General features: G+C 39.7%; 3 protein-coding genes across 11 annotated transcripts; 2 read left to right on the top strand and 1 right to left on the bottom strand.

Annotated features, from left to right (window-relative positions):
- The first annotated feature begins 855 nt into the window (after positions 1-855).
- On the top strand, positions 856-6,933 carry gps2 (G protein pathway suppressor 2). 4 transcript variants are annotated; one of them, XM_058624094.1, is made up of 11 exons: positions 856-1,018; positions 1,414-1,531; positions 2,366-2,475; positions 2,575-2,687; positions 2,776-2,855; positions 2,960-3,039; positions 4,202-4,373; positions 5,255-5,338; positions 5,483-5,559; positions 5,763-5,858; positions 6,393-6,933. In XM_058624094.1, the coding sequence occupies exons 2-11, from the start codon at positions 1,438-1,440 to the stop codon at positions 6,483-6,485; spliced, it is 999 nt and encodes a 332-aa protein (XP_058480077.1). In that variant the 5' UTR covers positions 856-1,018; positions 1,414-1,437; the 3' UTR covers positions 6,486-6,933. The 4 variants fall into 4 exon arrangements, with proteins under 4 accessions (XP_058480077.1, XP_058480079.1, XP_058480080.1 ...); XM_058624096.1 differs by lacking the exon at positions 856-1,018 and adding an exon at positions 1,035-1,156; XM_058624093.1 differs by lacking the exon at positions 856-1,018 and adding an exon at positions 1,066-1,186.
- Positions 6,934-7,214: 281 nt separating this feature from the next.
- LOC131456098 (eukaryotic translation initiation factor 5A-1) lies at positions 7,215-16,466 on the bottom strand. Of its 4 annotated transcripts, XM_058624099.1 has the most exons (6): positions 15,901-16,465; positions 13,102-13,274; positions 12,329-12,433; positions 11,891-12,022; positions 9,520-9,592; positions 7,215-7,750 (listed from the first exon to the last, which is right to left on the bottom strand). In XM_058624099.1, exons 2-5 carry the CDS (start codon positions 13,267-13,269, stop codon positions 9,530-9,532), a joined length of 468 nt encoding a protein of 155 aa, XP_058480082.1. In that variant the 5' UTR covers positions 13,270-13,274; positions 15,901-16,465; the 3' UTR covers positions 7,215-7,750; positions 9,520-9,529. The 4 variants fall into 4 exon arrangements, with proteins under 4 accessions (XP_058480082.1, XP_058480083.1, XP_058480084.1 ...); XM_058624100.1 differs by lacking the exon at positions 7,215-7,750 and having other exon boundaries at positions 7,866-9,592; positions 13,102-13,271; positions 15,901-16,466; XM_058624101.1 differs by lacking the exon at positions 7,215-7,750 and having other exon boundaries at positions 7,866-9,592; positions 15,939-16,466.
- Positions 16,467-19,384: 2,918 nt separating this feature from the next.
- Positions 19,385-24,897, top strand: LOC131456005 (Y-box-binding protein 2-A-like). Of its 3 annotated transcripts, none has more exons than XM_058623955.1 (10): positions 19,385-19,579; positions 20,279-20,342; positions 20,449-20,482; positions 20,913-21,002; positions 21,100-21,351; positions 21,945-22,012; positions 22,120-22,324; positions 23,159-23,302; positions 23,409-23,483; positions 24,284-24,897. In XM_058623955.1, the coding sequence occupies exons 1-9, from the start codon at positions 19,498-19,500 to the stop codon at positions 23,442-23,444; spliced, it is 975 nt and encodes a 324-aa protein (XP_058479938.1). In that variant the 5' UTR covers positions 19,385-19,497; the 3' UTR covers positions 23,445-23,483; positions 24,284-24,897. The 3 variants fall into 3 exon arrangements, with proteins under 3 accessions (XP_058479938.1, XP_058479937.1, XP_058479935.1); XM_058623952.1 differs by having other exon boundaries at positions 19,393-19,579; positions 21,945-22,033; XM_058623954.1 differs by having other exon boundaries at positions 19,392-19,579; positions 21,945-22,033; positions 23,409-24,897.
- Positions 24,898-25,508: the final 611 nt, after the last annotated feature.

The raw sequence follows: 25,508 nt of genomic DNA, 5'->3' as shown, positions 1-25,508 counted from the left end.
CTTGGTGCAAATGGTGAAGTGGATTCCAGAAATATCCAAAATTCTATTACTGGCCTTTATTTTATTATGACTACCCTAAATATTTATCCTTGAGGACATAATGTGATGTGACTTATCATATCAGTTACTGTGGCTGCTCCTTTCCACATTGTGCTTACCACGCACTGGAAACCGGTTTGACTATAGATAGGATATTTGAGCTTGTCAACTTATTTTAAGCCTTTAATAAATTGGAACATTGAGTGGGAATTTAAGGAGCAGCAATCACATTTTTGACAGTATTAATAGCTTTGTTCTGCTACTACTATTACCACTGCTCACATCTTCTATTAAAGTCATTTATTTGGCATAAATCTGTCTGATGCCCTCCATTTCTCCAGGCTTTGGACCAGCTCCAGGAGTGTTACACGTGTCTGTTCCCAGTAGATGGATGTATACATTTTATTATTTTTTGTAATTATACTAATAATAATAATAATACATTTTATTTATCTGCACCTTTCAGGAAATTCAAGGTCACCATACAAAGTATAAAAAACAGTACAAAATACAAATGTCAAATACAATTCAAGAAACAAGATAAACACAACATTTTATCATTTTATCATATCAACATTTTATCTGATGTCTTTTTCATTTTTTTAAATGTTCTTATATTTAGGTGTAATATGTGAGCACTTTAGTTAAAAAAAACAAGTACTCGAATGTAGGAGGGTATGTAAGCTTGCATTTCTTTTTTCGACACGTGGGGCGGTTATTGTTTTTTATATAAAAAAAGAAACAGACGAAAACTGCATTTCCCAGAATGCAACGTAGAAACATCGGAACGATTCGCCTTCGCCCATGACACCGGAAGCTCAACCTTAACATCCGGGCTGGACATCTCTTGTCTGTTTATGTTTTGTTGGGAAGTTTTTATTTTACATTGTTTAACTGTCAAAGACGCAGTCAAGTGGATTCCCACTGAAAACCGCGACACGGCTTGATATTTTTTTTTTAAACTCCCAACGCGACAAAAGTAAGAATTTTGAAATAAACGACAGAACATAGACGTCATAAAAAGGCGTTCCGACTGTGCTTAGCTGCTAGTTAAGTCCAGCTGTTTTTTATAAGTTTCGATTGCTATGATACGTGTTTAAATCTGAAGCTTCTGCTGGTAATTAATATGATTATGCTCCTTTACAAGGTATACAGCGCTGTTTGATAACCTCTTCTTAACTGCACTCTCAGTTACCGTCAGCTGAAGCTAGAAATGCTAACATAGCAGCGCAGTAGCAGCCAGGCCTGAAGTATTTGCAATTTTGGCAATTTTATTGGTTATAAGTAAAGTAAGATGTAGAAAATATGTCAAATAACTCGCAGTGTTTTTGTAACAATTCACACGGTTAAAATTGAATTCTAAACCCATACCAGCTGGCCCCTCCACTGCCTGTCACCATGCCCGCATTGCTGGAGAGACCTAAGCTGTCCAATGCGATGGCCAGAGCCCTCCACAAACACATCATGAGGGAGAGAGAGCGCAAGAGACAAGGTGAGAGTGTGTTTGTGATTTTAAATCGATTATCAACATATAGTTGATTTATTTCCAGTATTTCAGTTGTAATACTATATCAAGGTAAACTCCAGCAAACCATGTTGCCTATATCTATCTACACTCCTGAGGATATAATGACAAATGACTCAGAACCTTCACAGACCTGACACTAATATGCAATATATAACCCCATTTAATATTTCATTGCTTTGATAAGAATTGTTCTAACTTCTGTATTTAATGTGTCCCAGAAGAAGGTACACTATTTAATTCTGAACCTCTGAAGACCACTTCAAGCCAAACTTTGTTTAGCAGTTAGTCTGCAGCGAAGAGCCCCAAAGTGCCCACACCTGGACAATGGTTAAAAAAGGCTCTCTAGTTGTTCTTTCTATGAACAACTAGAGGGTATTCTTTCATTACATTTAATTACATTCTTTCTATGTGTATGCAGAGCAACTGTGTAATATAAAAATGTTTATCTTTCTCTTTTTAAGCAGTTGACCCCCTGTGTTGTTTCTTGTTGTGTGAATTGAGCTCTTTTCAACAATACCATTTGTAATGAAATGTTAGTATATACATATATTAGTATATCCTAAGTAATGTGCTAATGCTTTATTATTATTATTATTATTATTATTATTATGTTATGTAACTTTTTTTGGTTACTAATGTTAAGATATCATTGTAAAGTTTTCGTATAAAATTGATATTTGTTTTTAGGTGATCAATAAATGTGGTGCGTAGATGTTAGATTTTTTTTTTATTGACAATGTCTCTGTTATATTATTATTGTCTTTTACACTGCTGAACAACATGAAAATAATTTTCCAGAGGAGGAAGAGGTGGACAAAATGATGGAGCAGAAGATGAAGGAGGAGGAAGAGAGGAAGAGGACCAAAGAAATAGAGGAGAGGATGTCTCTGGAGGAAACCAAAGAACAGGTGATTAAAACTAGATTATGCGCAAGTTTGATGCTGATCAACAACTTTCCTGTCCTAGTCTGGGTTTATGTTAAATGGCCATTCCTTCCTAATTTCTAGGTGATGAAGATGGGTGAGAAACTTCAGGGATTGCAAGAAGAGAAACACCAGCTGTTTTTACAGCTCAAGAAAGTTCTTCATGAAGAAGAAAAGAGACGCAGAAAGGAGCAGAGGTACTTTCTGTTAATTTATTTTATTTAGATTTCAGTGGTACGTAATTTTTATTGGTATTTATCTGCTGTGCTTTGGTGTCTATTATAGTGATATCACAACGCTGACATCAGCCAGCTACCAATCCAGTCTGCCCATGCATGCAGGGCAGCACCTCCTCAACATTCAAGGTGAGTTTCTGCTCAGGTTCCATCCATCTGGGTTCATGTGGAAAATGATCATTGTCTTTCATTGTTCATATCAGTCATCTGATCCTTCTCTTGTCCTTTCTCAGGCAGTCCGGTCAGCCACAGTCGACCTGGTGCTCTACTTGGAGAACGAAGCAAACAGCTGTTCCCTGCTGCTGTGATTCCAGTAAGTAAATTAATGTTCAGTGACCTTTTCACAGAGTTCTTTGGGCTTAATCATTTTCAAATCACAAGTGCAATTTGAAGCAGCGCAGTGAACAAATCACAAAGACAGCAATTAAATCGTAAAAAATAGGATATAGATGGACTGATAGTACACAAGGGCAGTGGGACACTTAATACATTTAAATACCATGTTAGGAACATTAGAGCTTATTTATCTTCTTGTTTTAAATCTATAACAAAGTCAATATTGTTTTGAGTGTATAACGTCTGTTGCCAAAACACTGCTAGTGTAAAACTTAGCCCACACCTCGGGACGACTCTGGGTCCATATTCCAACCCTTCTCTTTCAACGTTTGTTTCAGTATCTCCCTACCCTGCTCAGGTTTCAGAGAACTGGGGTTAATTCTGTTACCTAAAGTCTGTGTCTCTTTCACCTGATTGGCTTCATCAGCAGTGTTTGAACTGATTTGATAATAGTTTAAATGTAATGGACATTTTTTCACACACTACAGCGTTAATTAAAAAAAAAAAGAAGATATCACAACTTAAATCACTGTCGCTTATAATATATTTATTTCTCCAAGACAATGAAATTAGTGATGGGTTTCTCTGAAAACTGGTGCAATAACTGTTTTGTTGTTTTGTGTTCTTTATTCAGAAATCAGAAAAATCCCAAGTAGATAAATACCCAAATCATTCAGCCCTCGATAAATGGACTATGTAATTTTTTGTTGGAATTGTTTTGCCAGGTCTAACCATTTGTGTTGTCTTAAAATCACACTATGGTTTGAGTGCTCTGTGTGTTAAATGTCAATATAGTTCATTGTTTTTGGCTTGAGTTGTACAGTATATATGTATATATATATATATATGTGTGTGTGTGTGTGTGTGTGTATATGTATGTATATATATGTATGTGTGTGTGTGTGTATACAATATACATATATGTGTGTATATATATACACTGTATATATATATATATATATATATATATACATATATACACTGTATATATAGTCTTGATTCTTTCATAGTAGAAACATTTTTAGAAGTAAACATAAAGTATAAAGTATAAAGTACATACTCTTCATAAAGTAATAAATATAATCAAATAAATGGAGAAACCAGTGAAATACCTCCTTCTCCTCTTCCTTTTCTTTTAGACACGTCACTATCAGACACCTGGCTTCAGCTCAGCCTCTGCAGACCACGGCCAGTTCAGTGGGGGTCAGGGAGTTCATGAGTCCTACGGGGTGGCTCAGTCCCAGCATCCTTCCTCCTACGCCCCTGGACCCTCTGTACCTGTCAGTTTTGCAAGCAGCTCTCAAATCAGAGGTACAGGACATGTGACTGACAGGCATCAAAAATCATTTGTGATGCAAGAAAACACAATTACATGCTCAATGAAATCCATTGAAACCAGCGATTTGACATAAATATTGCTAATCAGAGGAAATCACACGTTCTCTCCCAGTAATACTGTTGCAATAGTCAGGCTGATATGGTCTTTGTGCTTGTTGTGGTTCACTCAGAAATGACATCAAAGTGGGAACGTGGTGGTTGTAGTGAGACTATAATTGCGAGTCCTCCAAGTGCAGTTCACCTCACCACAGTATGATTTGAATGGTTCACATTTTCTCTGCGTGGCGTGTTGGCCAGATGGCAGCAGCTGTGTCAGCCACGTAAATGCGATGAATTCACTGCAACACAGGGAACAGCTGGCTTAATAAGCAAATTGCAAAGGCTGGAATGGAATTGTTCTGCGTTCTATGCCCATTTAAATAAAAATGATACATAAATGTTAAAAACATTTCATATCTTTAAAGTTCTCATTGTTGCATTACAGTATAGTAGTTAATATTTAGTTGATACTCTATCTCATGCAGTAATGCTTGTTATGAATTACGTATAGAACTAGGCTGTGCTTTAACAGTAATACTGTAAATAAAATTCCATGTGCACTAAATCTCAGACATTCAGGGGTTTACCCAAATTGTTTCAGTTCGTTTTATTGCTCGGTATATTTTAAAATAGGTAGTTTTGTATTCTTCCTGTTGTCGCCTGGAAGTGACGGTTCCCTGTTAACCAGTCAATGGACTACAGTCACTGTGGTGTCGGTTGGCTATTGTTTATGCTCCTAACTTTTCACACCTAGACTGAACCAAACTGTACCACTTGGTGGAAATGGGGCATGAATCACTGTCATTCTCCCTCAGGTGCCTCTGCCTTTCAAGCCATGCAGTATCTCCCCCACCAGCAGCCCGGCTACCCCGTCCACAGTCACTTCACCTCCCAGCCCGGTTAGTTCCTCATGCGTTATTCTGTCTGCACAGTCAATTCTCCTGTTGCTCTAATGACATCTCTTATACAGAGCAACTGTGAAGTCATCTAAATGCTGCACACTGGTCATTTTGTGAAGTAACCTGTCTATTTTTCTCCCGCAGGATACATTCCTGGAGCAGGAATACCACTGCAGAAGCAGCTGGAACATGCCAACCAACAGTCAGGCTTCACTGACGCTGTAAGACCGGTTCACAGATTTACATTTACATAATAATGGGGGGGAGAAAAGTCTTGCGGAAAGGTCAATTACTACTAACAGAAGCTGGAAAATGGAACACTCCTAAAGCAGCATTCATAAAACTTGTTTTAAGTCTTATCTTATCTTATGATGAGTCAGAAATGTCAGCAGTGGTTTATTATTGTGTGTTGTCAACATTTCAGGGAGCTTTGAGGCCTATACATCCACCAGCCATGCATCCTTCTGCTCCAGGATTATTGCCCACACCGTCAATGGCCGTCCAGATTCCCACCGCCAAGGTCAACCCCCAGAACTCGCACAGTTCTTGTCACAAACGCTGCTAAAAATGAGTCTGTGAAGGATGCCAATCTTATAATCAGTGTAGCCGAATATATTATCCTCCATCTGATAAAAACTAAAATATCAATATTTATATTATATAGAAGATGGATTTTGTCAATATGAACAGTTCAATATGACAAATGATGCACAAGATTGCAAAACGTAAAGATGTATTTAAGACATAATATGTAGCATTTCTGCATTAAAATGTGGCATTTGTTACTGAATTATGGCCCAGGCCTAATAGAGTCTCTGTCTGGTTCCCTCCATCTGTGCCTTGTACTTGCAGATCTTCATCCATGTTCTCATTTCAACTCCCAGCCTTCATGTGTGTGGTTTTTCCATTGTGCCCTACCAATGCTGCCACCATGTGTTCCTGGCGTGCACTACATAAACTAAAAGAAGTGTTATGAAGTGTCACAATCGTCTTTGTTTCAAATAGTGTTCATCAATGAACACTGACATCTGTTGCTCTGTGTTTCTGTCTCCAGGCTCCCTTCCAGAGCTCTCCACAGAGCGCTCCTCGCCACAGCTTTCTGTCCCACAGTCAGAGCAGCCAGAGGTTCTATCACCACAGCAAGTAACTCACCGCTCACTCTGATCTCTGATCGCCATGGTTGCACAACTTCTCTCTTCATCTGGGAAAAAAAACATGGCGAGTAACTACTAATCGACTTCCTCAAAGGGAGACATCAGTTTGGATTATGCCACATCATGTTGGTTTTATTTCCTGTATAGAATCTGGTTTTTAAGTTGTGTTTTGATTATGTTCATAAGTGAGGAGCAGAGCTCATGTTTCTGTGCTTCAGTAAACATTCAGCTTTGACATGACTTCAAATGTTAATTTGTAAGATCTGATAATCAAACCTTCACTCTAAAGTCATTCAGTAGGTGCTTTTGTGCCCTATAATAAAAAATCTGCTAACCCATCACATTGAACCGAAAAACAAAACATTTTTTGATTTGTTATAGTTTATAATGTTCTGTTTTAAAGCTTTTATGTTGCTAAATAAAAAGATAAGGAAACGCCAAGCCCAACAGTTTGTGTCATATCTTATTTATTGGTTTGTTTTCTCTTTTTTTTTGTCATGGAGACATTCTGCACAGTTTGGACTTGCTGTTGTGAACACAAAGTAAGGATTACCAAACTGCCACAACTTGTCTGCCTCCTGATTCCTCACTTACGTTTTTAAAGGTATGCCAGCTCTGAGCTTGTTTCTTTAACAACGAATGACATCCGATTGAGGTGTGGCTGAACGAAGGAGAAGGAGAAGCAGGGTTTTACCCTTCAAGACAAAACAAGAACCCCAGTGTGCCTTGTTGGTAACCTTTGTTTAATAGGCAAGTTTCAGTCGATGAAACAAACAGCAGGAGAACAGACTCGTTCAGATACAATGCCAAAGAAAATGAGCGTACAGGAAAGACAAAACTTAGTCATGTCTTCAGTCCTGTACGGCACACGCACGCTGAACAAGCCTCAACAGAACAAAGCAGGTTTGGAATTGAAGCCCTTGATAAAACAAAACAGCAGACAGCAGACATTATCGCCACCTTTCGTTCCCCTGATTGTAGGTAGCTACTGAATATTTGTAGACCTACTCAGTCATTAGTGAGAGACCTTCACCTACATTTCTACATCTGCACATCCGAACTTAGATGTGGTTTTATTACGTGAATATATGTCAAGGTTGGTTTGTTTTTTCAGTCAAAAATTTTAATTAAATGAACCCAAAGATTGAGGGAGAGAGTATGAAAACCAAAGACGAAAAGAAAGAAAAAAGAGGGAGAAAAGCATTGACGAGGCAATATCCCCTCCTCTTTTCCCCAGGTCCAGTGCATCTTGTTTGCCCTGAAACAGAATTGCATGGGAGGGGAGAGAGAGAAGAGAAGAGAAGAGAAGAGAAGAGAAGAGAAGAGAAGGAGGGGGAAAGAAAAGTCAGAAACCAGAGGAAGGAAGAGAGAAATAAACACCACAGAAACATTTTAATGAAGGAGTAGGAGTTTTTAACTTGCCCCATGCAGAGGGGGGAACATTGCATATACATCAACTTTAAACATATATTCCTGTGGACAGCCCACAGTTTATAGGTGAGAAAGTGCATCAAAACAGTTTGACCCGACAATTACAACAATGCTACAAGCTGTTTCTTAGAGGGAAAGACAGGAAGCAGATCAGGCTGTAAAAGTATAAAAAAAAGTGCAATCCACTGAAAGAAAAAAGAAAAAAAAAATAGTTCAAAAATACATTATGAACTTTAAGCTTTCGTTAATATCAGATAGTGCTACGCCAAAAAAAAAAAAAGATACACATGCTCATTATAGTGTTAACATGAAACAAAAAGTACAGGTCCAGACTCCAGTGTGTAACATTTAAGGAGGGTTAATAACTATATGTTTGTTTCATTGTATAACTGCTTTAAAATAAAAATCCCTTGGTTTTCACAGCCTTTAAACAAAGGCCTTGCTTTGTGGGGACCACCGCGTTTCAACAGCAGCCCAGATGGATTTCTTTTCTCCTGCCATTCTTTCTGGCATGCGAAGGCCACCGTAGTTCCCTGACACTCTTGGAGAAGGGAGGGGTGAGTCCTCCATTTGTTACAATCTGCAGTCTCACCATTAGATGTCACTAATTCTTACACACTGGACCTTTGAGGGGAAGGCAAATCCACTGTAACAGCTGCTGATCATCGTTCACTCGTTCACTCAGTAACATTTTTGGTCGATTGTGAGTCATTAACGTTTCAACTAACAAGTGCCGTTCAAACAGATACTTATACATACATGCACAACAACTGCAGTGATATGGAAAAACATGGACTTTATATGCATACTGTTTAATTGTGTCGTTTTAAAATGCTGTCTCCTACTGGATTCAATCTAAACGTCAAACACAGCTGTGGATCACAGTGACTACATTCAAATGTTGTGATATTTCATGGCGTGATACTGTACTGAAACATTGAAGAGCTTCATCTGTGAGAAATTATACTTGACAGTGGACACACTTAAATTCCTCTAAATAGATTTTTTTTTTTTTCAAAAAAGCATACAGTGACTATGAGAATTTCTTTTAGAGACTATTTTGGGGGGAAAATCGCAACATATGGCTTTGCTTATAGCAGTGTTTTTCAATCCTGGTCCTCGGTTACCCACTGGTATAGACATTTCCCTGCTCCAACACACTTGATTCAAACGGTCAGCTCGTCTTCAAGCTCCGAAAAAGTCCTGATAAGGACCCGTTCATCGGAATCAGGTGTGTTGGAGCAGGGAAACATGTTAGACATGCAGGGCAGTGGGTCACCGAGGACCAGGATTGAAAAACACTGGCTTCTCAAAATAACGCTGACTGGAGTTGCCTCCCCCCTTTGCTCCACTCCTGAACAATGAACTGAACATGATGTCACACACACTTGCACTGGAATGGCACATGCTGGTGGCTTGTAGTGTAACACCCCCACACACACACACACATACATAATCTTCCATAAAACACACACACGCAGACACTCTTCTTCAGGCAGGCTTGAGTTAGGTGCTAGTTTTGGGTGTTTGGGGGATGTTGGGGGGGGTTGAGGACAGCTGCGTGTCTGGTCGATAGAGCTGGAGTTCTGTATTTACCTGCAGCGGCTTATTTACCCATGGCTTTGATGCTGATGGCAGCTTCTTCGTCCATTGCACTTATAACGGTAATCTGAAAGAGTAAAGAGGAGTCAAGACAGCTGCGTTTCTCAGTTCTGAGTCAATGCAGGTCAGATTTGACATTTCACATTGTCCTCCGACACAGCATGCATGTGTGTGGTGTTGACAGATTTGTGCCACTGCAGTGTGGTTGTAGATTGAATATATTGTATATGCTGTGTTTCTGTTATGGTACAGAAACACAGCATACTTGGTGGGCGGTGTGTAGGCTACACCCGATGGAAGCGTCAGCGAGATCATTCCGCAACAGCGGTGATAATGAACGACGACATTTAATGTGCCACAGCAGACAACAACACTACGGACAACGATGTAGGACATCCAGCAGCTAATTTTTTTTTCAGCTCAGTTTGTGGCTGTTTGTCTCAACAAGACAAGACAAGCTTTGTATGAGAATAGACTGCGGGTGTTGAAGAAACACCAGTCGCGTCATTAAAGCTGGTTGATGACAACAATGCTCAGCACATGAGTACACACAGAAAGCTGCATGCCAATGAGTTTGATTTTATAATAATATTGACAACTTCCTGTGAGCTTTTAATTGGTTAATGAAACCTGTTGTTTCGGGCTTTTGTTTTGAAGTACTTCCTGTGAATCAGTGATCACCAGTCTAATAGGCTGCTATTGTCGTTTTTAGACATGAAGGAAGGTAAAATCTGTGTTTGGTGACAAGCAATGCTCTTGAGGTTCAAATTTAGCACTTGGCTGGAATGGGAACAAGGTTTTGTCTTGTTTTACATGTTTTATGTTCCTTACATGTTTATCATTGATAGCAAAGGGCTGTTTGTGCTTTGATTAAGCCACATCATCATTAGCTTTGAGAGAATGTTATGCTAGTTTTCTGTATGTGCACTTGTGTTTATGGCTTATTTACTTAATTTGTTTGTGTCATATACTTGTAAGTGCTCATTTTATTTTATTTACTTTTAACTCTTACGCGTTTTCTTGAGAAAAGAGTGAACCTGTGGTCAAATAAAACCTATGGATGAACAGAAATAAAAACCATTGGAAACATCAGTATGCTCCACCATTATCTGGCCAGGGTTTGCTACACTGCATGATTCCAAAATGACCGCTCTAAATCAAGTCGTGTGGCCACACACTTGATTATTACTATTAGGAATAGTACCAAAATAACCGGACCCAACTGTTCCATTTTTTGCACCCTTCCCTTTGTGTACCACAGTAAAATAGTATGTTACGGTCATGATGGAGCTAGACCGGCTCCACCTACGACAGTCATCTGATCTCAGAAATGTCACTCCTTGCGACTGGTGTGACTGGAAACGCAGCATATGAATCTACAACCACATATCTGATTTGAAAACAAATGTTCTGACTTCTGTCAACCCCATAGATTTAATATAAAAATGGATGTAGTCTTAAAGAGTGAAAAGCGAAGCCCAGAAAGGAGGACGTGAGCAGCAGATAGCCACCAGGGGACGACTCCACTGGTTCCAAAAAGAAGAGAATCTATGAGAAAATGAGCTTCCACGTAACGTCAGGAAACATTGCCCTGAGGAGTTGATGGTGGAAAGCACCAGTTTTCTGTTCCCATTCAGAGGAAAGATGATGAAGCATGAGTGGACACCAGTGTGACTGACCGCTAGTTTTGTCCAATAGGTGTCTGGTTGTAGGTGAAGTCTGTGAACTTCCACCTTAAAAAAACTAACAAGGCAACAGTCCGATTGCAAATCTCAAGGCTTCAAAACAGGACTTTTCTTTGCAACAGGAAAGCAACATCCATTTTTATATACAGCCTATGTTCCACACAGCCCTGACAAAAAAAACCCAAACAAACAGCTCTGACTCCCATCAGCATTAAATAAAAAAAAGTCAGCTATGATCAGATATCACTTCAGCCTGGAAGTGTATGTTTTCCTCATACTGTTTATCGTGTCAGCACGACAGTCTGGCTTCTATGTTCAAAGGTGAACAAAAGCCGGCTATAAAGTAGTATGGATTATATTTCCTTCCTCCCTCTGATGTTTTATAAGTGGTTATAACAGATGACATCATTAAAAGGTGACTATCATGAAACCGTCCATTGCCTTGAACAGAATTTAGGGATTTAAAGAGTGTTAAAGACATTTTGGCTGAGGTAAGTTCACTACTCAACAAATATCGTTTTTTTAGATGCGTTGATGCAGAAATGTTACACGATTATATCTTTAAAAGACAATATTGTCGAGTCTTTTTACTGCTGCTGCTGCTGAGTCACAGATCATTTCCAGTAGCTTCCTTGAAAGCCACAGCTGTATAAAGTGTAATGTGACTTGACAGTGCTGACCATGATCTCCTCTGCAGCATCGTGCTTGTTCTCTATCTCTTTGCCCAGGTCTCCTTCAGGGACCTTCAGGTCCTCTCTCACCTCCCCGCTTTCCTGGAACAGGGACAGGTAGCCATCTTTGATCCCAATGAGCTGGAAGAACAGAAAGAGAGCACGAGAGAAGGTGACGGGGAGAAATGACCTAATAGTTTTCTTAGTCATACACTAGTCATCACTTCTCTCCAGCATTGTTAATAACTGCCGAAAAGTATATGAGAGCACAGGGGCTTTCTTGTCAGTTCAGGGAGCTGTATAAGCAAAACACTGCACACACAAAAATAAAATATGACCAACTAAGTCAAACAGATATTATAAAATGGGATCAGCCCGTCGGCTCAGTCGTCTCAGGCTCTTTAGCTGAGAGGTTTTTGGCTGACTGATTAAATGTTCCCGTCTCACCTGGTAATCCAGTCTCTTGATGTTGGGGACGTCCATGTTGTGGGTGGAGGGACAAATATCTTCATACTTCTTACCACTGAAGATGTCAATACCAACCAGGTGCACCTGCACAAACAAATGATGGATCTAATTACACAACAAAGTTATATATTCAAAAAAAATACAAATCAGTATTATATATAAAATACTAAATATGGGAAGTATTTAAGTTATGTAGCAGGTGTCCATCAATAATGTGTCTCATGTTTACAAACATTTTGTACAGTTTTTATTTCAAAAATATAGTAAATGCACTGTTAAATTGTATATTAATGCAAATATCTAACCAGCCAATCACATGGCAGCAATTTTACAAAGTTTCAGTGAGCATTAGAATGAGGAAGAAAGGTGAGTTAAACATGACAGGTTGGTCAAAAACTGCTGACCTCTAAGGTTTACAGAGACTGGTTTAAAAATAAATACCTTGTTGATGGTCTACAGAAGCAGAACTGGACACTTTGTTAGGTCCACATAATATCTGAAGAAGTAGCCAGTGAGTATATATAACACGAAGGGATACTGTGACCCATCAGGTAAAACATTAATGATGTTGATAGCCCGAAAGTGTCCATTAATGTTCATTAATATGGATGAGTGTTCAGTTCCGATTAAAAAATGGTATTGCAGCATAAACTGGTTGACGTTTGAGTTACGGGTTTGCTTCTTGCAGGTATGAAAAATAGTTTTAGTCACTAAAACTTGTACATCAGCTTTCACTTCCTTAATGTACTGACCTTAGCATGGCCATGCTTGCCAGTCTTGGAGGTGGACATCTCGACAATCTTGCAGGGTCGGCCCTTCAGCACCACATGACCGTTTTTGCGCAGGGCTGAGCACTGCATGGGGTAAGTGCAGGATGCCCCAGCATCACCTGTCTGGAAGTCCAGGTCTGGATCTGCCATGGCTGCTGTGGAGGTCAGTACACATTAATATACTGTATGTTCTGGACATGTTTTTATTACAAATTATGGCAAAGGGTCACATGATGTCTGGGATTTAGAGTGAAATGAGTGACCTTTCTGGAGTGGGTGTTTGTATTTTGGGTAACACAATTTATTGGTTTCTACCACAAGACCAAAGAAATTTGCAGAATTTTTACAACCTTTTGGAATAGAATAAGAATTTTTGACCACACAACAATTAGTGATAGTGAGCTTGTCCTCTGCATTTAACCCATCCTATTACACACAGTGGGGGATTGGGTGCCTTACTAAGGGGCACCCCAACCCTTCCGGTTATGAGTCCTTTCTTCTTGGCTATGGGCTGCCCAAAAAGTTTAAAGATTTTAGTTAAAATGTATATGCATACATAAACATAATGTACATAAAATGTACCGCTGAACAGTTGTAAATTAGTCACTACATAATGGACAGACTTTCTCTTGTCACAAGTGATATTGTGATTTAGGTCATGACAGTTTGCCATTTTTAAAAAGTTCAGTCTCCAAATAGAACGTTTGGAAAACACGGAAATAGATGACTGCTTTTAATGTGACAGATCGGTGCGTTTTTCACTTTGTCAAACCATGAAGTCATAGAGAATTATTGAAAATGAAAATAAATACATTTTAAACGACACTGCAGACAGTTAAGAATGAATGTTACAACGGCACAGGCACACACACTGCTCTCCCACAACATGAGAAACAGTTACCAGTTTTACTTTAGCAAGAGTTTATTCAAGTTAGTCCATGAGAGAGGCAGCAGCAGATCAATATCTGCCATGTATGTCAGTGAAGGACTATGGAAATGTGAGTCATCTGCTGGGATAATGAACTACAATTTGAGGGGCTGCACAGGAACTGACACTTTTATTCAGTGCTTTTGGGCCCAGCAACGACGCAGATGCAGAACAGTCATTCAGAGCTAAATAAAGCAGAGGAGACATGACACCTGTTACTTAGCTCAAGTAGGAGCAGTCCAACTGCAAAACATTAAAAATTATAAACACATGGAGTTTAATATTAAAGCTGGTATTCAAGTTTTATTCATTAGTGTTTAAAGTGCTAAAACCTTTGTCCTGGTTAGGGTACAAGAGGACAATATACGTAATATTATTGCACATCATGATAAAAAGCATTCACAACGAGTTAATGGTGGTGAATTTTTCCATTACTGGGATCATTTTACAACAGGAGCCTACAGCGGTCAGAGGAACTTGATTATTTCACTTACATTGATATTAAAAAAGTATGTGTAACATAATATTGTGTAACATGTGTAGCATAATATTGTGTAACATGTGTAACATAATATTTTGTAATTGTTTTGGGTAATGTCAGGAATTTTGTGTAAAAAAAATTTTTTTTTTTTAATGTTTTGATTAATTTAGGTAACATCAGTATTGTAATGTAGTGTTACTAAACATATTACAACAATTTGTACCACTTTTTAACACGTCTCCTCCATAACTGAAAAAATCTCCCATTATATATCCCTTGTGTCAATACACAGAATATACATTTTTAAAACTAAAGCAATAATATCGTGAATCGCAATTATTTACATGAGAATCGGGTTGTTGTCCCGTGTCATGCCTTTCCCTGTTGGTGCTGCCCAGCTTCCTGCCACGAGTACAATGACAGCTCGATTAAAAAGTTTAGCACGTGAGTCACATCAATAACAACAAATACATAAAATCATTGAACATAAATAACTTAAAGGCGCACAGTTGTGAGCTTTACTGCCCCACTTTAAGTGTCTGGTCACCGGAGTTAAATGTTAAACCGGAGCCGCTAATCCGCGCTAGAGATCCATAAATCAAATGTGAAACCGGGCGTGATTTCCTCCGACTGTCGTCCATGTTGTGAACTGAGTGTGACGCGTTCAAACATGGGATTGGAGTGCCATTTAAAACAAAGTCTGTAAAACAGAAGACTCTAACGAGAGTTTTAATAATAAGTGATGAAAAGAGGGGAGCGGACTGAGGCCTAGTGCGCACGGTCGTTGGTAAACGTGTATGGGTGAGAGAGCGCCGCATCCATGCGCACTGACTGCGCTCAGGCCGAGGCCCTAAACTCAAGTCCTCTGACAAACATGACAAGACACCTTAACGCTGCGTAACGTGAATATGGACCAGACCATGAACGACTTTGGTCATTTGAACGCCGTGGACTAGATAACACGACCACACTTCATATCCATGGAAGTGAGGAAGTAGCTGGGAATCTTGGCCCAGCTGCTGTACTGTAATGACTAAGCTAATACTCGTGACGGCTACAGCGCACTGAGGAAACAACATCAGCCAATGTAACGAGCCACAGCCATGAGTGACTGTTTGTTTGTTTGTGTGCGTGTGCTGGAAAATAAAAGTGGTGCTAAACGTCCATTTGCGATGAAGTCTCGCAGGATTTGGCAAATGAGACACTGACTATTCTTCAATGTTCCTTATGGAGCTGCCACAATGATGCGAAAAGTTAAACAGACTGTTATTACTTCATGATGGGATACTTTAAAACAATACACCGCGTTGGAACAGCGTGTGCATGTAGTAAGTTTTTTGCTCTGCTCATGGTGATTTATTAATGAACTCACCCTGGTAGTGATGATATGAGCTGCCTTCTCTTGGTTACCTTTAAGTCCACCTGCTCTTCTGTTGCCTCCCTGAAGCCGTGCAGCTAACTCACTGTTAACTGTGTGCGGCAGTGGCAGCAGGAGTCAGTGTCTCCTACTCTGCGCCTCCTTTTGCTCCCAATTCTTTAAAAAAATGCTACCAGCTGTCTGTCTATATCTTTTTTATCCCAGTCGTTCCTTCTCTGTTCTCTCTCTTCTCCTCCTAGTTCCTGTTGACCTCGTACAGAGGTTCAGGCGCGAGAACACACGCGCACACACACACACACGCACACTCTGACAGCCACCGGGCTGAAAAGACGAAAAGCCCCGCGACCAGCTAGGTACGTACAGCCTGCTCTTCTTCGCTGCCTCCCTTCCTTCTCTCCTTCCTTCACCCCCTCCTCACCACTAACACTGCTGCACTTCCTCCCCACAATGTCACAATAAAATGCTCTCTTTATTTTTAAAACCGGAGACGTTATTACGACGTAGTTTAAGAGCCATTCCCCAGACTAGCTCCTCTTCGTCGGCCTCTCCTTTCACTCGCCGTTCTTCTGGGCTTTCAGACACATATAGAGGTCCGTGAGAGGTCCGTTAGTGGGGCGGTTGTCATGGAGATATCGTCACGTGATACACAGCACCGTTGCTTTGGAAAATTGTTTGGTTACGTTTTTACAATATGCCCAAAATACGTTCTTACATTTCATTGTGTTCCATCACACAAAATTACATAGTATTCTATAATTCCATAATATATAGTTCCAAAGTATTAAAAAAATAACAATAATAATAATAATAAAGATTTCCGTTTTGTTGATTATGATGTCGTTAATATCCCTTAATATCCCCACTGGCAGTTACGGGATCACTCTTACTCTGAAGGCTAAACTCAATGTTCCTGTCTTCTCTTGGCTAAGATTATGTGGCTTGATGCTCCTTTTATGTCAACGCCCATTCTCGGCAAACTGGCGCATGCGTAGCATTCATTCTAGTGCAGCATGGGTCACTCAGTTCTTTCTCTGTCTTGACTGTATTTACTGTGTGTAAAAGCTGCGACACGTGCGTGTTAATATAAATATTAGCAGATTTTTTCACAGGTTTCTAAAAATGAAAATATACAAAATAAAATACTTGTAATTAATGTAAAAACAAATCGTAGTTTCACATTCTTGAGTGTTTTATTATTTCCATGTTATTGATATTAGTTTAAAGAGTAAATATGAGTTTTGGTATCACACATTCAAACAACTACTCATACTTATACTACCTACTATAATAAGACAAATTACCTTTAATTCAGTAAATCAAAGTTTAATAAACAAGATCTTTTTCACCCTATACATCTTTGAAATGTATCTTCATCCACTGCACACACTGTCATGCTGGCTGTGATTCCTTCTGTTACACATCTAATCAGTGTCCTTAATTTCCCCTTCAGAGACCCATGGTTTTTGTGTACAGTAAATGTTTTATCGTTGAACTTGGCACTTCTTAGAGCTGCTGGATTAAATTTAGTTCTGTGAAACTGGAGTCCCATGACCCGTGTGCTGAGAGCTACTGTTAAAGGTATAGTTAACCCCAAATGCTCTTCTTTTTTACAATATGGTTACACATTTCCAGGGTAATAAACAGCAGGGTTTTGATTGTGACAGCATAACAAGCATCTCACAGAGAACAATAATTATGAATATGATTCAGGCAACACTTAACCAGCAGGGGAGACGTGTCACATCATTCATTGTTTAGGTTGTGAATGTGCACTTTATGTAGGGCTGATGTGGGCAAAAACTTTCAAATCACTCATTGTTGATAACAGACTTTTACAGATTTACATGCTACTTGTTGTTTAAAACTTCTATACAAGTAGAAACATGTCCACTCCGTTTCAATAAATTCAATGGCTGTATTAAGTTGAACATCAGTGTGTATTGACAGAAACTGAATATACTCCCGTATATGTTTGTACAAGTGTATAATCGCTTAAAAAAAAAAAGGAGTTTGGTTTTTGCAGCCTTCGAAGTACATAATTCTGTTTGTACAGTACGGTACAAGGGAAGCACCTTTTTTTACCGAGGCTACCATCTTGCAGTGTAATGTTTCTGCAACAGCTTTCATTTTACTGACTTTTTTGTAATAGTTGGTACTTTCTTTCTTGTAACTGTATATCTCTTAATCTGGCATGAGGCAACTGTGTGACCACACAATTTCTTCCAGGATTAATAAAGTAGTCTGATTCTGATTAAATGGACAAACATCAGCAAAAGTGCAAATTACAAGTTTTCAAACATGCAAAGACAGACAGACATCTTTTTTGCAAAGTCCTGAGTCCTCTGTTTATTGCATTCGACAGTGTCACTATTTAATATCACCAATTCTGACTCGCTGGACCTTTAAAACTGCAGTAGTAAAGGTCGTGTGGAGCTTAATCAGCATGTATGAACTAATTTGACATGTTTGAACTGGGAGGGCTGAACGATCTGCATAGTTCAACTCAATGACTGTCTAGACCGGTATCAGCCTCAGAGGTTAAATACCTGGTTCTTTCCACTGATCAGAACTGAAGCCTCTTGGATGAGAGGTGAAACATATTCAACTTAACTCAAGCAAATGCAGTCGCCCACAGCTAACTACTGAAGAAGATTATGACCTGGATGACTGAGTACTTTCACCGACACGACATGTTTGAATGTAATGGACATTTGTTTCTACTTAAAGGATACACACTACAGCTTTAAGATCTTGTCAGATGCTCACGTCGCACACCGAAATTGATTTGTTTTGTTTAAGACAGACGGACACAACAACAGCATTGTGGTAGTAAAGTGAGACGGCTGCAAACAGGTTGGAGTATGACTGAAAACACACACAAACTCACACAAAAAAATTTTGATGGGGAAAATGCTTCTTGTCTCTTGTCTCCAACCTGTCCCTGTGCTGCCTGTGTAAACACATTAAACAACCTTGAGTGTCTGAAAGGCACTTATAAATACAATTTATTATTATTATTATTATTATTAGTAGTAGTAGTAGTAGTATTATCACTATCATTATTATTATTATCATCATTATTATGGGTTAAGTTTTATAGGTATAGGTATTATAGGTCTTATGCACATTGGGCAGAAGATACAACTAAAGGGACTAATCATGGTATGGAAGTCAGCAAGTATGGAAGCCAGTTTCTGTCATAATTATGAGGAAGTATCTCATTATTATGACTTACTATCTCATAATAAAGTCATAATTTTATTTTTATTTACTTATTTTTATTTTTACTTTTCTAGTGGCGTAAACGGGCTTTCATAATAAAGAAAAAAACACACACACACCGTTATAAAATCAAGCTCCTCTCCCTCTTACCTGTCCTTCACCTGTCAATGTTTCCCTCCCAATTGCCCACGGAGCTCAGCCAATCACAGTCCAGCGCCAGGTGCGGCGGAAACCAATGAGGGCGCGGCTTTGGTGCGGCAGCACGGGAGGATGTCGGGATAAAAAGTAAGCCGCGCTGGGTAGAAAAGTTTCGGGAAGAGCAGGAGGGAGGGGACTGAGGAGTGAAAGAGTGGTTAACAGACAGCGAGCATGACTGACGCCGAGGCGCAGAGCGCTCCACTTTCGGCAGCGGTTGAGGAGGATAAAACCCAGCCGGAGAGGAAAGTGATAGGTGGGTGTGGAGTGAAAGGAGCTCCCCCTTTTTTATCCACCACGTTTGGTCTGAAGTCAGATTTCTCCTTCTGTTATGTCACTGAACGGTTGCATGTAATGAAACTTGGTTGGGAACATGTTGTCACTCACTGAAGTCATGTGGGAGTCGCTTTGCTGCTTTGACACCGTGTGTGTGTGTATTTCGTTTTACCTGCAGCACGTGTCAAGTGATTTTACGCGTGGTTACATGTGGTCTGCTGAAATTGTGTCAATTTGTACTTTGTCAGTATTTCTTTTTAATTACTTGTCTGTAAGTGACAGGAAATGGTCATTAACCCCGTGAAAGGTGTTAACACATGACCTACATTTCCTCCATCAACGGTCACGCGCTCTGTGTAAGTCGTGTACGCGCTACCACAGGTGCAAGTAATCTTGAATATACCAATTAAGAGGGGGTTACGGTGTTTTCTCGGTTTTTTTTTTTTCTTCATGAAGATTGAAAAACCATAAGTTGGTGACGTGTTTTTATGACTATTTATTGAGCCTCGTGACCCAATGCAGACTTGGTTTCAAAGTTGAACTGTTAATAATTGACGCCCAGAACGGCACTTATTTCTTGTTGGATTGGCAGCCATTGATAAAAGTAAGATGTCAGGATAATACTTGAATGGCTGTCTAACAGTACTGTATGTTAATGTGCGATTTGTTTTTGTTGCAGCCACCTTGGTCCAAGGCACAGTGAAATGGTTCAATGTACGTAATGGCTATGGCTTCATAAACAGGTACTTTTTCAAGCCTTATTTTACCTTAACTTTGCATTATGTATAGAACTATTCTAGTTCATCTTAATTTGTCTCACAGTAAATTAAAAAAAAATATTTCTCACAGGAATGACACCAAAGAAGATGTGTTTGTTCATCAGGTAAGACGAGGGAAGCTTACATTTTTATGTTATATGGATGAGTGAATGAATCATGTTATCAAGCATGACCAATAAATCACTCACAAAAAGTTGATCATGGTAAATTTCCTTTATTGGGACAAATCTGAATAAATATTTGAATTTTTCCACTTGAAAATGCCATATTGCTTGCCTTCATACTACAATCCTTGTGTTTTTGTTTTGGAGTGACTCAAGGCACGTTTCAGGGCATCTAAATTTATTCCAGGACTGAGTTTCATCATGATTTTAGGTTTTGTGTGTTTTTTTGTTTTTTTTTCTTTTTTTCTTCTCTTCTCAGTACCTGTAAGCTTTCTGAAAATTCTTTGTCGGTTTGTGCACATTATCCAATGAAGGTAGAGGACTGTCCTCAACCTAAAAATGTAAAAGCATATTTTTACTGTCCTCTCAGACTGCCATCAAGAAGAACAACCCCAGGAAGTTCCTCCGCAGCGTTGGAGATGGGGAGGTCGTAGAGTTTGATGTGATTGAAGCAGCAAAGGTAAGAACTGTGGTGTCCGTTTTTGATGATGAACATAATAAATGTAAACAACTGGTGATGCTGTATTTCTGCGTTGTCACTTGCTGGTGTCCCTCAGGGTTCAGAGGCGGCCAATGTGACGGGCCCAGGTGGTGTTCCGGTCAAAGGGAGCCGCTACGCACCCAACAAACGGCGCTTCCGTCGACGGTTCTTCCCCCGTAGCCCTCGGCCCGATGACCAGAGTACACCTGCTGATGGCCAAGCCCCCGCTGTTGAGGGTGAGGGGTCAGGGGAGAGTGACGGAACGAGACCACCACCACAGCAGCAGCGTCGCCGTAGGCCACCGAGGCCACGACAGGATGTACAAGATGTAAGTTGAAGCGGGGGATGCAAATCAGGGAAATCTCAACATGGAGGGAAACTCATTTTTTTTTTTTTTTTTTTTTTTTTTTAAATTAAGCCACAAGATTTACATGTTCAGACCACAACCATTTGGAATTAGATTTGTGTCAATATTAGCAAAGCAAACAACACTTTATGAATTGAGTAAAGAAAAGTACCTCAAAATACACAAATTGCAAATAAAATATGGAATTATCATACAAAATGATTGTATTTTATTTGGTTAAAAATACACTGTTTGCAGTGATCAGAATTTTGCTTGCTCTGATTCTTTTGGGTTTGCGTTCCCTGACTTGTTGTTTGCTGGTTTTATGTTTGCGATTTGTGGAAAACAGAACAAGTTCCAGATGGACAGTGGGAGCAAGCAGTTGCCCCCTGGTGGTTAATACTACTTCTTTTGTACTTCCTGAGATTCTTTTTTTCAAATTGAAAGATTATGTTCATTTTTATGTACAGTGTATGGTAAACATATTAACCAGGATTTGTTTTGAAAATGAAACTGGAGAATTGGAAAACAAACATGCTTGATTACAAGATTGGTTTTGTTGCTTGGTCTGTCAGGGGGAGTCTGAAGAGCAAAGGAATGATGTAGCAGAGGGCAACCAAATGCAACGACCAACACGGCGCAGGTTCTGGCGTCCATATCGCAGGTCACTTGACACCATCACCTAAGAGATTGCATACGCTTCTAGATTGAACAAGTGAATGCATGATTTCTCTGTCCTTGGATCCCTAGACCATTTCGGCCTCGGCCAAAATCCGATCAGGCTGCGGATGACCAGCAGGTTGCAGCTGTAGATCAGGTTGAGGAGCAGGGTGAAGAGAAGCAGTCCGATCCCACCAAGGAGCCACAGACTAACGGAGAAGCAGATGAAGGCCCGAAACAACGGCGCCCCTCAAGACGCCGCAGGCAAAGGAATTCTGAGTCATCTGCCTCAAAAGTGAGTGTTTGTGGCTAGTCGTCTACATCCAATGTTCTTTGAATGACATATTTTGCCACTTTGTAAAATCCAGATGCCAAACAAATGTACTGAGAAAGTTGAGAAGTTGCCCTTTTAACCTTTTTTATATTGTGTAGACTGCCAGCAGTGTAGATGATGGAGATGACTCCATCCAAAGCAGCAATGTTTTATTTGAGGCACAATTGATTAATCTTTTGAGTTTATCAAGAAATTACTTGTTTTTGGTCTGTAGAAGGTCTGTCATTTTTGAAATTTGGGAAACAAATGTTCACCAACCAAATTTAGTTTATTTTTGCAGAGAAGCAAATGAAACCAGAGGAAGAAGAAACATTTGAGTTTATTTTTTATCAAATACTGAAACTGATGTATTGCCTATATTTTGATCAAGTGGTCTTTAGTTGATGGGATGTTGCAGGAAAAAGTATTTTGGGGGAAAAAAAAAAATGTGCTGGAGGAACCAAAAGAACTAGAGTTGGGTTTTTTTGGGAGTCCTTTTTTTCTTTTTTTCTTTTTTTTTTTTTTAAATGTGAAACATAGTTGAATTGGCTTTCTTGAGCCTCTGTGTTTGGGTTTTAATTTAAATTAATAAAGATGATTTTTACAAATACTAAAAATGTGAGTGGGTATAATACGGAGTTGCTGAAAGATCTATGTAACATTTCTGCATATCTAAAACAATGACATTGATGTTTTGATTTGTTGAGCAGTGTACTTCATAGAAGGCCATGTTTCAAGGATATTGTTTCATTTTGGTTGTGTTTGGCAGTGTTTCCATAGCTTTTTTTTTTTCTTTTCTGCTCACACATCGTGCAGAATGATACAGAGAAGTCCGCGTCAGAGCCTGGTACCCCACCTCAGAATTCAAAACCAGGCGACCTGAAATCGGCACAGAAATCTCCAAAGGTCTCTCCTAAAGCCTCTCCCAAATCCCCTCCTGAAACGCCCAAATCACCTGAGGTAAGCAGCTGAACTCTTCATATCCCCCCCCCCCCCCCCTTTTTTGTGTGTTATTGCTTGTCTGTGTTGTAATGAGTCATGTTTTGACTGTACTACATCACAACAGGCAGCTGCCACAACAGTCCCAGCACCTACAGAGTGACATCAATGAGAGGGACAGTCATGTGACCCTTGGCAAGAGGTGGGATCCCACATTGATGTGGCAAAGGGTGGAACACATGAGGGTGTCGGGGTATTTTTTTACAGAGGGCAGGATGACCGACATTAACCAGCAGTTGAGTCACAGGGATTTAATGAGGAGTGGTGGCATTAAAAGGGTTGAGAAGCGTTTTAGGTTGAGTCTGTACATGTTTGGACCTAGACTTTGTTTAATACAGGGAACATTTTTGCTGACAACTTGGATTTAAAAGTAATCCTTAGTTCAGGGATTAGAGGTGTCTTTTTGTTTTTGACTTCATTCAAACCTGGCATTACCATCCGTCCTCAGTGATCTGATCACACATGGACTACACCAAGTGCGACTGTTCACACCTGGATGCATCTCCTGTGACGTCATCACTCTTTGCAACAACGTTCTAATTTTGACAAGTTTGACTGTATAGATGCGTCTGTCAGCATGTTTGTGTGTGCGTGCAAATGACAGGAAGAGAAATGGAGGGAGAAGGCTGAGTTAATCAAAGCCCTACTAGCATTGAAAAAGGTTTTAACTATATTATTTTTTTTAAACCATGTGGCAGTCAGTGTTGTACTGACAGTGGCTGCCTGCATGAACACTGAATAGGGGTAAAAAAGGCGTTAGCAGAGGAGGTGGTCTGTAATGCACCCTGAAGACAAATTGTATGGGACAAGTGTTCTGTACTTGGTGTAACCTGGATGTGATCAGATCTCTCAGGATGGATAATTTCAGGTCTGAACGGGGCCGTAATGTCTTTATTTCTGTGATGTCTTTGTGCTTTTATTTCCTTTTTGTTTGTCTTGTAGGTCCGAGGGTTGGAGGGGCTGTCTGGAACTATTTCAGAACATGCGCACTGCTCTCCCCTCCCTGCACTCCTCCATACTCCAACCCTCCTCATCCCACTGTCCTCCCCTCAGGCCTTCCCCCCCTCATCTTGTGTTGTCTCGTCTAGACACTTGACGTTTGGTAGGGAAGAATTTAGATCCTGTAGGGTGCACAGAAATGATTAGAATTTAGAAATGAAAGTACATCTTTAAAAAGGAAAATGGACAATCTGCTTGACAGCCCAGTTGTTTCACCCCCTTTAAAATACTGTTTTTCTTTGATTAGATTGGGCTCATCAAGTAGTTTAGAGGAACCTACCTTGATTTTTATTTAACTTAATTTGGTTGAAGAGGGGGAAACCAAGCAGGTGTGAGGTTGGTGGTGCATCATGGGAGTCAGTTTAGTTCCATTACCACCTCAGTCGCGTTAAACATGCAACTCCCTTCATTTTCCTCAGTTGAGGATATGTTGAAAAACTCATTTTAGTTTTACTTATTTGTAATTTTGTATATTTGTTTATTTTTTTTGAAGGGGATAACGTGCAATGTTGTTGCTTAAAAAATGCTAATTAATAAATCATGTGTGCAAATCTCAATTCAGTTGTCATTTCTAAACCCAACAGCTTTACACAAACATCAGAATATTTAAAGGAATACTTCACCGATCTGCATTTAGCTTTGTATTATTAGAATAGGGGTAGTATTTTTGAAAAATTGGGCTTTCCAACCTCAGTTTCCCTTGAGTTGAGGAATATTTTCGTTCTTTTCTTTGTTACGTGTCCACCAGTGACACTTGGTCCTGTTGGCAAAGATGGCGTACACTGTTTACATTCTGGAAATGAGGTCCCGTCCCCTTGGGAACCACCATTTTTCAAAATTATTACCCCTATTCTAATAATACAAAGCTAAATGCTGATTGGTAAAGTATTCCTTTAAGTCTGTTTATGACAGATGACTCCAAAGGCATCTTGGGTAACATTATATACATCCTTTTACTCGCATGCCAATCATGTCTGTATCAATATTCATTCTATACATTACAGGTCCCCCCTGAACTTGTTACAGATATTCAGTATAAGTGATGCATGCTGGTCCATTGTGTAAGAATTGGTGACATCTAATGAGACTACAGATTTAGGAAAAGAATAAAATCTCCTGCGCACCCCTCCCTCTACCAAGTCTGTCAGGGAACTACAGGGGCCTTCAC

The sequence above is a fragment of the Solea solea genome, chromosome 3, assembly GCF_958295425.1.
Source record: "Solea solea chromosome 3, fSolSol10.1, whole genome shotgun sequence".
Lineage (NCBI taxonomy): Eukaryota > Metazoa > Chordata > Actinopteri > Pleuronectiformes > Soleidae > Solea > Solea solea.
Note: the sequence above shows the minus strand (reverse complement) of the source record. Positions and strands in the feature narration are given on the sequence as shown.

Bases quoted from the DNA above. Each gene is read 5' to 3' on its own strand.
- gps2 (XM_058624093.1), top strand. From the start codon at position 1,166: ATGATTATGCTCCTTTACAAG. The intron at 2,688-2,775 runs GTACTTTCTGTT...TGTCTATTATAG, and splicing joins AGACGCAGAAAGGAGCAGAG to TGATATCACAACGCTGACAT. The intron at 2,856-2,959 runs GTGAGTTTCTGC...GTCCTTTCTCAG, and splicing joins GCACCTCCTCAACATTCAAG to GCAGTCCGGTCAGCCACAGT.
- LOC131456098 (XM_058624100.1), bottom strand. From the start codon at position 13,269: ATGGCAGATCCAGACCTGGACTTCCAGACAGGTGATGCTGGGGCATCC. The intron at 12,023-12,328 runs GTGAGACGGGAA...CTGTTCTTCCAG, and splicing joins TCAAGAGACTGGATTACCAG to CTCATTGGGATCAAAGATGG. The intron at 9,593-11,890 runs GTCAGCACTGTC...TTACTCTTTCAG, and splicing joins ATGCTGCAGAGGAGATCATG to ATTACCGTTATAAGTGCAAT.
- LOC131456005 (XM_058623954.1), top strand. From the start codon at position 19,498: ATGACTGACGCCGAGGCGCAGAGCGCTCCACTTTCGGCAGCGGTTGAG. The intron at 21,003-21,099 runs GTAAGAACTGTG...GGTGTCCCTCAG, and splicing joins ATGTGATTGAAGCAGCAAAG to GGTTCAGAGGCGGCCAATGT. The intron at 22,325-23,158 runs GTGAGTGTTTGT...CACATCGTGCAG, and splicing joins CTGAGTCATCTGCCTCAAAA to AATGATACAGAGAAGTCCGC.